This window comes from Silurus meridionalis, chromosome 15 (genome assembly GCF_014805685.1).
Source record: "Silurus meridionalis isolate SWU-2019-XX chromosome 15, ASM1480568v1, whole genome shotgun sequence".
Classification (NCBI taxonomy): Eukaryota; Metazoa; Chordata; class Actinopteri; order Siluriformes; family Siluridae; genus Silurus; species Silurus meridionalis.
Genome location: NC_060898.1, coordinates 12,364,516 through 12,376,785, shown reverse-complemented (window position 1 = coordinate 12,376,785; position 12,270 = coordinate 12,364,516). Strand labels below are relative to the sequence as shown.

At 39.3% G+C, this 12,270-nt stretch overlaps 1 protein-coding gene across 2 annotated transcripts; it reads right to left on the bottom strand.

The window, feature by feature from the left end:
* Positions 1-3,056: 3,056 nt before the first annotated feature.
* On the bottom strand, positions 3,057-10,369 carry eri1 (exoribonuclease 1). 2 transcript variants are annotated; one of them, XM_046868687.1, is made up of 8 exons: positions 10,231-10,369; positions 10,010-10,122; positions 8,127-8,281; positions 7,021-7,234; positions 6,399-6,482; positions 6,173-6,282; positions 4,335-4,449; positions 3,057-3,893 (listed from the first exon to the last, which is right to left on the bottom strand). In XM_046868687.1, exons 2-8 carry the CDS (start codon positions 10,091-10,093, stop codon positions 3,651-3,653), a joined length of 1,005 nt encoding a protein of 334 aa, XP_046724643.1. In that variant the 5' UTR covers positions 10,094-10,122; positions 10,231-10,369; the 3' UTR covers positions 3,057-3,650. The 2 variants fall into 2 exon arrangements, with proteins under 2 accessions (XP_046724643.1, XP_046724642.1); XM_046868686.1 differs by having other exon boundaries at positions 10,010-10,128; positions 10,231-10,361.
* Between the last annotated feature and the right edge of the window lie 1,901 nt (positions 10,370-12,270).

Here is a 12,270-nt window from a genome sequence, read left to right as displayed (position 1 = left end):
AAATGACAATAAAATGGACAACAGATTGCATTAATCTAGGCAACTATTATTATTATTATTATTATTATTATTATTATTATTATTATTATTATTATAGAGCTACAAGGGTAATGCATATAACATAGATATATAGTGCATCCGGAAAGTATTCACAGCGTTTCACTTTTTCCACATTTTATGTTACAGTATAATGGTTTAAATTCATAATTTTCTTCAAACTTCTACAAACAATACCCATTAATGACAACGTGAAAGAAGTGTGTTTGAAATCTTTGCAAATGTATAAAAAATATAAAACTAAATAAAATTACATGTACATAAGTATTCACAACCTTTGCTCAATACTTTGCTGAAGCACCATCACCACCAATTAGAGACTCAAGTCTTTTTGAGTATGAAGCTACTGTACAAGATTTGCACACATTTTGAGCAGTTTCTCCAATTCCTTTTTTGTAGAAACTCTCAAGCTCCATCAGGTTGGATGGGGAGCGTCGGTGCACAGCCATTTTCAGATCCCTCCAGAGATTATCAATCTGGTTCAAGTGTGAGCTCTGGCTGGGCCAGTCAAGGAAATTCACAGAGTCGTCCCATAGCCACTCCTTTGTTATCTTGGCTGTGTGCTTAGGGTCACCCCACTCTGAGTTTCAGAGCACCCTGGAGCAGGTTTTCATCACTGATGTCTTCTGTGCATTGCTGTATTCATATTTCCCTCGATTCTGACTAATCTCCCAGTTACTGCCACTGAAAAAACATCCCCAGAGCACAATGCCGCCACCACCATGCTTCATTGTAGGGATGGTATTGGCCCGGTTATATAGGGTGCCTGGTTTCCTCAAGAGATTATGCTCTTCATTCAGGCCATAGAGTTCACTGTTTGTTTCTCATGGTCTGAAAGTCTTCAGGTGCCTTTTACTGAGGAGTGGATTCTGTCTGGCCAATCTACCATACAGGCTTGATTGGTGGCACACTGCGGATGTCCAATCAACTGACTCCAATCAAGTTTTAGAAACATCTCAAGGATGATCAGTGGAAACAGGAGGCACCTGAGCTTAATTTTGAGTGTCACAGCAAAGACTGCAAATTACTTATCTACACGTGATTGTTTTTATTTTTTGTAATAAAGTTGCAAAGATTTCAAACACACTTTTTCATGTTGTCATTATGTGGTATTTGTAGAATTTCTAGGAAAACAATGAATTTAATACATTTTGATATAAAGCAGAAACATAACAAAATGCGGAAAAAACGAAACACTGAATACTTTCCGGATACACTGTAAATACTACTTAAGCATTGTAAAAACTATATACAGTGATTTGCAAAAGTATTGACCCCCCTTGGCGTTTTTCCTATTTTGTTGCCTTACAACTTGGAATTAAAACTGATTTTTATTTGGATTTCATGTAATGGACATGCAAAAAATAGTCCAAATTGGTGAAGTGAAATAAAAAATATTACTTGTTTCAAAAAATTCTAAAAAATAAATAACGGAAAAGTGGTGCGTGCATATGTATTCACCCCCTTTGCTATTAAGCCTCTAAATAAGATCTGGTGCAACCAATTACCTTCAGAAGTCACGTAATTACTTAAATAAAGTCCACCTGTGTGCAATCTAAGTGTCACATGATCTCAGTATATATATACACCTGTTCTGAAAGGCCCCAGAGTCTGCAACACCACTAAGCAAGGGGCACCACCAAGCAAGCGGCACCATGAAGACCAAGGAGCTCGCCAAACAGGTCAGGGACAAAGTTGTGGAAAAGTACAGATCAGGGTTGGGTTATAAAAAAATATCCAAAACTTTGAACATCCCACGGAGCACCATTAAAGCCATTATAAAAAAATGGAAAGAATATGGCACCACAACAAACCTGGCAAGAGAGGGCCGCCCACAAAAACTCACGGACCAGGCAAGGAGGGCAATAATCAGAGAGGCAACAAAGAGACCAAAGATAACCCTGAAGGAGCTGCAAAGCTCCACAGCGAAGATTGGAGTATCTGTCCATAGGACCACTTTAAGCCGTACACTCCACAGAGCTGGGCTTTAAGGAAGAGTGGCCAGAAAAAAGCCATTGCTTAAAGAAAAAAATAAGCAAACACGTTTGGTGTTCGCCAAAAGGCATGTGGAGACTCCCAAACATATGGAAGAAGGTACTCTGGTCAGATGAGACTAAAATTGAGCTTTTGCCCATCAAGGACAACGCTATGTCTGGCGCAAACCCAACACCTCTCATCACCCCGAGAACACCATGAAGCATGGTGGTGGCAGCATCATGCTGTGGGATGTTTTCATCAGCAGGGACTGGGAAACTGGTCAGAATTGAAGGAATGATGGATGGCGCTAAATACAGGAAATTCTTGAGGAAACCTGTTTCAGTCTTCCAGAGATTTGAGACTGGGACGGAGGTTCACCTTCCAGCAGGACAATGACCCTAAGCATACTGCTAAAGCAACACTCGAGTGGTTTAAGGAAACATTTAAATGTCTTGGAATGGCCTAGTCAAAGCCCAGACCTCAATCCAATTGAGAATCTGTGGTATGACTTAAAGATTGCTGTACACCAGCGGAACCCATCCAACTTGAAGGAGCTGGAGCAGTTTTGCCTTGAAGAATGGGCAAAAATCCCAGTGGCTAGATGTGCCACGCTTATAGATACATACCCCAAGAGACTTGCAGCTGTAATTGCTGCAAAAGGTGGCTCTACAAAGTATTGAATTTTGGGGGGTGAATAGTTATGCACGCTCAAGTTTTCTGTTTTTTTGTCTTATTTCTTGTTTGTTTCACAATAAAAAATATTTTGCATCTTCAAAGTGGTAGGCATGTTGTGTAAATCAAATGATACAAACCCCCAAAAAATCCATTTTAATTCCAGGTTGTAAGACAACAAAATAGGAAAAACGCCAAGGGGGGGTCAATACTTTTGCAAGGCACTGTAAACAAATCATCACACACTTCCTTTTCAAGATGTTTGGCTCAGTAAAACACGTTCAACATGAGTTTAATAATAATTACAAAAAAATCCAAAGGTCATTACAATTCAATTCATTACAACAGTATAAATTTGAAGTTTATTTTAATGCAAATTTAGTGCTACAAGCTAGGCACACTTAATATTCATCTAATATTCAGCTCCGCCTTCACACCTCAAACAGGCTACACCTCAGCTTAATGTCACTGAAACAAGTGCTGAAGAAGAAAGATGTAATGTTTCCATGGTGCCTCAAGTCTGTTTGAAATGCTGAATGATGCAGAGTCTTCAGCTGCACAATGCTAAACTGGCTAAAATTGTATGAATAAATTAAAATTCATTAATACAATATGTACATAACCAATTAAATACTGAAATGCAAATTTAATGGCACTTTGACACAAAAAAAAGTCCATTGTTTTTAAATCACTCAAAGTTTGTTTACTGCTAAAGCATAAAAAAATTGGGAATGTAATTTTCAAAAAGACTGAAAAATTCTGCACAGTATAAACACAGATTTTGGATTTGGTTTGGTCGTTTTAATAATATGCACAAATCGATAGTAAAGAAAGAACCATTTTTAATCAAATTGGATGAATTAGAAAAAGGTCCTAGACGCCGGCACGAGGCAGTTTGTTTGTTCTCTCACTTATAAAAGAGTACTGAATTACTGAATACTGAATTAGTCCCTGCTTTTGGGGTACTGAGGAGGTGGAGCTCCTTCTAACACTGCTGTACTGGACACGTTCTGTAGCATGCCTTCGTGCAGACGCTCGTTCACTCGCAGCCGACAGCCGTCTTTCAGCATGCGGATGGCGACCCGGGCGATGTTGCGCGAGTCGTCGAGGCCGCAGTGCGGTCGGCCCTCGTACTTCATGCCGAGATTCTCCAGCATGCAGTTCAGCTTTGTCTGGGTTCGAGCCACCTAAAGGGGGACACAATATGAACTGTTTTACTGAATATTAACTGTAGAACCTCAACACATTTTGTTATCTCCGATTTTAAAATTCTGACAGCTCAGATACAAGTTGTTTTATATCAGCGGTGAGCAAACTAGGGCCCGTTGAATTCTTTAATCTGAAGAGCTTTTGGAAAATTGTCATAATACATCATTGTCATAATCCTTTTTCCAGCTAAACCTTTTTTTTTTTGTTGGCGCTGCATTGCATTTCTCCAAATGGGGAGTTTTTGAAAGAAGAATGGCCAGGCCCATCTGTCAAATTATAAAACCCATCCCGATTTCATACGGATGCTTCAGATAAAGGAAACAAATTTCCCATATAACGACAGGTCTTACATACTGTATTTAATAAATTTTATTCAAACAAAAGGTGAACAATTCATTAAAGCAAATACCAGACTGTACCTTGTAATAGTTTCCATATGACTTTCTGATGTTGATCCAGTTTCTGGCAAACGGTGGATATCGCATTCGACTCTGTCGGCATTGAGTATAAAGGAATTTACTCATATCCCAAGATCTGTGGAAAGAACAAACAAACGTTCATCCAGAAATCTGATCTAATCTTTCTGTCTCCATCATAAACCCCATCTCAACTACAGTAAGACATTCATTTATCAGTTTTTCATTTACAGTTGGCTGTGGTGTTAACAAAACTTGGGACTTATTTCTTCATTGTTATCATCTCACCGAGACAACATTAATATCTGCTTTAGACCAGTTCAAGTAAACTATCATCATAATAACTCTAGCTTTTTTACTTACCCGAGTCACCTACAGTCTTAAGATTCAGTGTACACAGAGATACAATGTGTGTTCATACTGTACTGTATACACACACACACACAATCTCACAAAAGTGACTACACCCCACACATTTCAGCAACCATTTTATTATAAGTTCTTAATGGACAACACTAGAGAAATTAAACTGGAATATGTTAGAGTAGTCAATGTGCAGTTTGTACAGCAGTACAAATTTACTGTCCTCAACAATAACTCAGTAACTCAACATACAGCCATAATTGTCTAAATAGCTGGCAACAAAAGTGAGTACACCCTGGTGCTCAACAGGGTTCAGGTCTAAAAACATACTTGGCTACTCAATCAGCTTCACCTTCAGCTTCCTCAGCAGGACAGTTGTCATTTTGGTGGTGTACTTGGGATTGTTATTATGTTGGAAAACTGCCGTTTGGTCCAGTTCCTTAAAGGGATTGGCATCAGGTTCTGCATCAAAATGTCACAGTACGTGTTGGAATCCATGTTTCCCTCAATGAACTGCAGCTCCCCAGTACCAGCAGCACTCATGCAGCCCCAGACCATGAAGCTACCACCACTATGCTTGACTGTATGCAAGACACAATTGTCTTGGTTCTCCTCACCAGAGCGTCGCCACAAATGCTCGATACCATCTGAGCCAAACAAGTTTATCTTAGTCTTATTAGACCACGGGACATGGTTCCAGTAATTCATGCTCTTGGACAGGTTGTCTTCAGCAAACTGTTTGAAGACTTTCTTGTGAGCAGCTTAAGAAGAGGCTTGCTTCTGGGATGATGGCTATGCAAACCGACTTGTTGCAGTGCGCGGCATATGGTCTGAGCACTGACATGTGGACCTTCTGCTTGTGCAACCTCTAAAGCAATGCTGCAGCACTCATGCGTCTGTTTTTTAAAGCCAGTTCCTGCAACTGACATACAGCTGGAGGACTCAACTTCTTGGATGGACCCTTGTGAGGCCTGTTCCATGTGGAACCCATCTTGGTGAACCTCTGTATGACCCTGGCCACTGTACTGTAACTCAGTTTCAGGGTCTTACAGATCTTCTTAAAGCCTCGCCCATCTTTGTGGAGAGCAACAATTCTAATTCTAATAGTTCTTTGCCATGAGGGGCCATGTTTAATTTAGGGATACATGTGGGCACACTTGAAGATAGTTGCACATGATTTAAGTCACATGACCAGGACATTTTGTATGTGAAGTCTTAATATGGTATATGGTAGTGGTAAAAATCAAATTGCTATTACACAATGCTATTACATATTACAATAACAATACATTACATATATTCCATACAAAAATAAGCGAAACTTAACAAATGAGTTATGTGGAAAATGCAATTCCGCGATTCCGGGGCAAGAGGTTCAAACCACGGTAAGGCAGGGGACTACTGTACTTTTTTATCTTACCTAAGCAATAAAGGAAAAAGAAACATTAAACACATCTAGTGTAACAATGTGTCCTTACCCATCTGTTAGGAGAGTGTATTTGTACTTGGTGCCCAGCTCTTTCTCCTGCAGCCAGGCCACTACACGGCGAAAAACAGAGGGGAACGGATCTGCCTCATCCACCATTTTCTGAAAGAGATATAATGAAAAAAATAAGCATGAAACTGGGACCTAATCGAGTCTTATATAGAGATAGCTCCACAATGTGCTAGTAGCGTGAAGTGATGGATTTTTCACGCTCGTACCTGTGTTATTCCTGTTAGCTCCACACAGAAATCTGAGAGCTGCGGATTCAACTTGGGCTTCACATACTCCTGAAATGAATCAACCTACAATCCGATGTAAAACACAAAAAGTTTTGTATGCTAATGCATCCGAAGACATCATGTAAAACTGTGTGACATACTTTTTGCTAACAATTAAAAAAAATATATGACATTCAATGTCAGGTGTTTCAATACTCCAGAGTGCATTTTAGTGCATTAGTCCATCTGCATTTTTAATAGTTTCTAGAAGAAAACAAACTAATGCAAAAAAAAGGCAAACATACTGAACAAACAGCAGCCTGGCCAAAAAAAAAAAAAAAAACATCTTTACAGAAGCAAAATTACCCTTGGTGATTAATATTGTACATACATCTACTTATATATTATTATAAATAAACAAATAAATAAACAAATAAATAAACAAATAAATAAATGGTGTACTAAAATAATATATTAATTAAGGGTCTATTTAAGGGTTATATAATCTATTAATTCAACTTTTATTACATGATTAGACAGATTACTGTTATTAAATAGATGTTCATTCAGAAATTTAACTTCACTAGTGCACAAATGTGAGCATCTTCCCTCACCAACTCACAATCTCCAAAGTGTGCGTGTCGATAAGGACCATGGGGAACTCGATGATTTCGTGGACAAAGTTTCTCGGGTTGCTCTCCTCACACGTAGCCTCGAAGTCCACCACACAGATGTAGTCGTAATACGAGTCGTCAGCGCCGAGCGATGCGGACTGCTTCAGCTTCTGCTTCTTATAATAGCTCTTAAGACGCTTCTTCAGCACATCTTTAACACCTCTAACAAAAACCACACACAAATACATACATGCACAGACATGTAAAGCTGGGTGATGCTTTATGCATAGGAATAAAATACTATATATATATATATATATATATATATATATATATATATATATATATATATATATATATGTTTTCTTCAATTTCCATTCGTCTACTACACAATTCCCCGTGTACGAGTTGTTCCTATAGCAGCAATACCATATTAAAAGAAGTAAATGAATACCAACCTGTAAAATGTAGATACACTCCCACCAGACTTGCTGTTACTCAACAGCTATTGATGGTTGAAGGTGTTATAAACGGTATAAACAAAGGTTTGTGGACACAAAAGTTTGTGGATTCATGAACATCTCATTCCACATTCGCTGTTATAATAACCTCCACTCTTCTGGGAAGATGTTCCACTAGATTTTGGATTGTGCATGTGGAGATCTGTGCTCATTCAGCCACAGGGGCTTCAGTAAAGGTGTTCAGTATGGTTGAGATCAGAGCTCTATAACAGGCAACTCAAGATCTTAAACTCCAACCCATGTAAACCGTATGTTTCTGGGGCTGGCTTTGTGCACAGGGACATTGAGTTTTGGGTCTTCTAGTTCAAGTGAAGGGAAAACCTCATGCTACCACATCCAAAGACATCCTATACAATTGTCTGCTATGGAGTATGTGTACTATGTAGTTAACAGTTTTGAGAAGGAACAAATATGGCTGGAAAAATCAGGTGTCCCAATACTCTTATCCGTATAGTTTTTTGTACATGTTTCAGGTAGATATACAGTTACTGCCGCTGCTTACAGTTCAGTGCAGGTATGGTCCCCATCCGTCCTGTCCACTAACATACAGAGACCCCCCAATAGATTTAATGATGGTAAAAAGCTGTTCTTACCTGGTATCCAGCTTGAGCTCTGCACATTTAGCACGCAGCTCCTCTCTGTTCATGCGGTTGATGGCGCCATTAGCCAGCGAGATCTCTTTATATATCGGATCACTGAAATCCGCATGTGCTGTGGTTTCTGCACAGGGATCCTTTTTCTGCTCTTGCTGTATGTAAGAGGGGGAATTAGATGTTTAAAGCCTCATTAAATGGGTGTAGTGTATAGAAAGAAGGTTGAAAGCTGTTAAGGATTTGAGAAGATCAATCAAACAAGCAGCTACCACACTGAGGATATTATGTTTTACTTGTTAACCCTAATAGTTATTCCAAACCACACCCAGTCCACTAGGCAGACCCCGTCCACCAGCGCCACCTGTAGCATTCGCTTGAACACAGTGCTTCCTTTTGTTTTTATTATAGAAACAATGTTTTTCATAACAATGTCTATTATTAAAAGCACTATAGATATCAAATGGGATTGATTTTCTTTTTTTAAAGTACCGTTTTGGGAGAAACGGTATATAATGGAAAAAGTAACTGGACATAATGCAGAAACAGTGCAAGCTCAATTTTTCGACACATTAAAAAAAAGTGATCACGAGGAAGAAAAAGTCTTATTAAAAATTTATAAAATACAAATCGCAAAAGTCAATGAAATGGAAATCTATTAATGTTTTGTTTTTTTTAGGATGTAGTTCACCCAACCATAAGAAATTACCTTTTTAGGTGTGTGCTATTTCCAGGTTAATGTTTTCTATTTCTATATAGATTCTAAACATTGTGGCCACTGGACACTCAATAACAGCTTTATAGATCAGACCAGATCACATGTTAGAGTAACAGACTTCAGTTAAAGAGTTTGAAGGAAATCTTTACCAGGACTGGTACAGAAAGTGGTTCATTCGGTGGTTAGATGTCAAAAGTATCTGAGAAATGAAAGATGTCAAACTAGATATAGAAACTGGGATCTTTCCTGAAGCCACTTTCAGGTCTCCAAATACTTTTTTGTGTAATTATGTTTAGTATACATGTTATCTCTACAATCCACTGTATATATTTTTTTTATTATTATAAATGATAGCTGTTAATGGTAAAGTAAATATTTATGGAAGTCTTTAGAGGCCATACATTATATTTTCTTCTCTTATTCTCATTATCTCAGCATAAGTAGTTTTTTCAGTCTTGTTGATCGCGACCTAATTTTCTCTTGATCTCAATGTAATAAAAAGTTGTTTATTCGTGATAAACATCATTTTCTCATGATCTTGACAAACATTGTTTGCTTGTGATCAGTACTTTTTGTGTATTCGGCATAAGAGCGTGTTCTAGAAGGAGCATTATAGATAATAACCAGCGCCGGCTGCCTCAGATGGTTATAATTATGAATATACAGAAAATAAACACTGCTCACGAGGAAACAATGTTTATGTCTCTACTCGTCAGACTTTTTTTTTTATATTTGCTGGAAAATGTCGGATCTTTAGTAGAAAATCACACACATGGAATACGAGAAAAACCTTGAATAGAATGAATGAATTATTTTCATACACTGAAAGATGTTTGTATATCCTGACCTGTAAAAAAAAATAAAAATACACCCGCTTTTATTGGCAACCACAGTTGGAGAAATGGCGCTGGTTACACATGGATTTGTTATGAATAATCACTGCTCACGAGGTGACCATGTTTATGTCGCGATCACGAGAAAATTAAGTCGTGATAACGAAAAAACTTCCGTAGGACTAAAATCACGTTAGATCAATTTTCTGAAGGATTGTTTCTGTGTTTGATTGTTTCTGTAAGGTCCGGAAACACGACCTAGGACCGGTGGTTGAGGATTTCTGCTCTAAAGCCTGATGTTCGCGCTGAAATCATGCTGTTTGACAGGAACTCACGTTACTGTTGCTGTTGTGGTCCTGCTCAGTGCCACACTCCTGCACTGCGGCCTGCAGCAGAACTTCCCCTCTGTCTCCCTCCATCACAGCGCCGCCATGCCTCTGTCCCACACCTGCTCCTGCCAACACACAGCACACACCACCCTCAAATAACTGTCGATAACTGTCACTGCACCATCACCTTCTATACCAACATCTCTCCTTCTTTACTTTCACTGTACCTGAAATAAAAAACCGGGGAGAGAAAACAGACGCCGACTATCCTGCCAGAGCGCTCACTCCAGGGCCGCCATTAGTAACCGGAAGTGCTCGGTTTCTTCTTTCAAATTAAAAACCATAAAGACTCTATACACTATAGATAAATACACTAAATAAACAAATAAATAAATAAATAAATAGCATTATTGTTATATTATTATTATTATTATTAGCTGCTGTAGTAGTAGCAGTAATGGTAATATTAGTTTTTCTATATCCCTGTACTAAATGCAAATGTCCTGCCCAAACCTGCTTTTATTTTTTTTTATTTTTTTTAAACAAATAATTACACACACACACACACACACACACACACACACACACATATAATATAATATAATATAATTAGTCAAATAAAATTTTTAGAGAAACGCCTTTCTAAATGAAGCCATTACTCACCGGAAATAAAGCCTTCTTTGTATTTTTTAATAAAAGCCCTAAATGTTAAACGATATATTTAAAAGTAAAGGCTACTTACATGTATTATTACATTTATACTGATTTTTTTTTCTAGACTGTATCTTCTTCTTCTTCTTTCGGCTGCTCCCATTAGGGGTCGCCACAGCGGATCATCCGCTCCATACCACCCTGTCCTCTACATCTGCCTCTTTACACCAACTACCTGCATGTCTTCCTCACCACATCCATGAACCTCCTTCTTGGCCTTCCTCTTTTCCTCCTACCTGGTGGCTCCATCCTCAGCATTCTTCTACCAATATAATTTATGTCCCTCCTCTGCACATGTCCAAACCATCTCAATCTCGCCTCCTCACCTTGTCACCAAAACATCCTACATGCGCTGTCCTCTAATAAACTCATTTCTAATCTTATCCATCCTCGCCACTCCCAACGAAAACCTCAACATCTTCAGCTCTGCTACCTCCAGCTCCACCTCCTGTCTTTTACTCAATGCCACTGTCTCTAATCCATACAACATCGCAGGTCTCACCACAGTCCTATAAACTTTCCTTTCATTTTGCAGATACCCTACTATCACAAATCACTCCTGTCACTCTTCTCCACCCACTCCACCCTGCCTGCACTCTTTTCTTCACTTCTAACACACTCTCCATTACTTTGCACTGTTGACCCCAGGTACCTGAATTCCTCCACCTTCTGAAGCTCTTCTCCTGCAACCGCACCACTCCACTGCCCTCCCTCTCATTCACACACATGTACTCTGTCTTACTCCTACTGAGTTTCATTCCCCTTCTCTCCAGCGCATATCTCCACCTCTCCAGGCTCTTCTCAACCTGCTCCCTACTCTCACAACAAATCACAATATCATCCGCAAACATCATAGTCCAGGGAGACTCCTGTCTGACCTCGTCCGTCAACCTGTCCATCACCACTGCAAACAGGAAAGGGCTCAGGGCCGATCCTTGATGCAGTCCAACCTTCACCCTAAACCAGTCTGTCGTACCTACTGCACACTTCACTGCTGTCACACTGTCCTCATACATGTCCTGCACCACCCTCACATACTTCTCTGACACACCTGACTTCCTCATACAATACCACAACTCCTCTCTTGGCACTCTGTCGTAGGCTTTCTCTAAATCCACAAATACACAATGCAATTCCTTCTGTCCTTCTCTATACTTCTCCATCAACATTCTCAAAGCAAATAAGGCATCTGTGGTGCTCTTCCTCGGCATGAAACCATACTGTTGCTCACAGATGGTCACCTCTTCTCTCAGCCTGGCTTCCACTACTCTTTCCCATAACTTCATGGTGTGACTGATCAACTTAATTCCCCTGTAGTTACTGCAGGTCTGCACATCTCCTTTATGCTTAAAGATCGGTACCAGCACACTCCTTCTCCATTCCTCAGGCATCTTCTCACCTTCCAAAATCCTGTTAAACAATCTGGTCAAAACTCCACTGCCATCTCTCCTAAACATCTCACGCTTCTACCGGTATGTCATCTGGTCCAACCGACTTTCCACTCTTCATCCTCTTAATCGCTGCTCTCACTTCCTCCTTACTAATCCTATCTACAT

Excerpts from the sequence above, each read along its gene's own strand:
- eri1 (XM_046868687.1), bottom strand. The coding sequence starts at position 10,093 with ATGGAGGGAGACAGAGGGGAAGTTCTGCTGCAGGCCGCAGTGCAGGAG. Across the intron at positions 6,283-6,398 it reads AGCTAACAGGAATAACACAG|AAAATGGTGGATGAGGCAGA; the intron begins GTACGAGCGTGA and ends TATCTCTTTCAG. Across the intron at positions 3,894-4,334 it reads CATATGGAAACTATTACAAG|GTGGCTCGAACCCAGACAAA; the intron begins GTACAGTCTGGT and ends GTCCCCCTTTAG.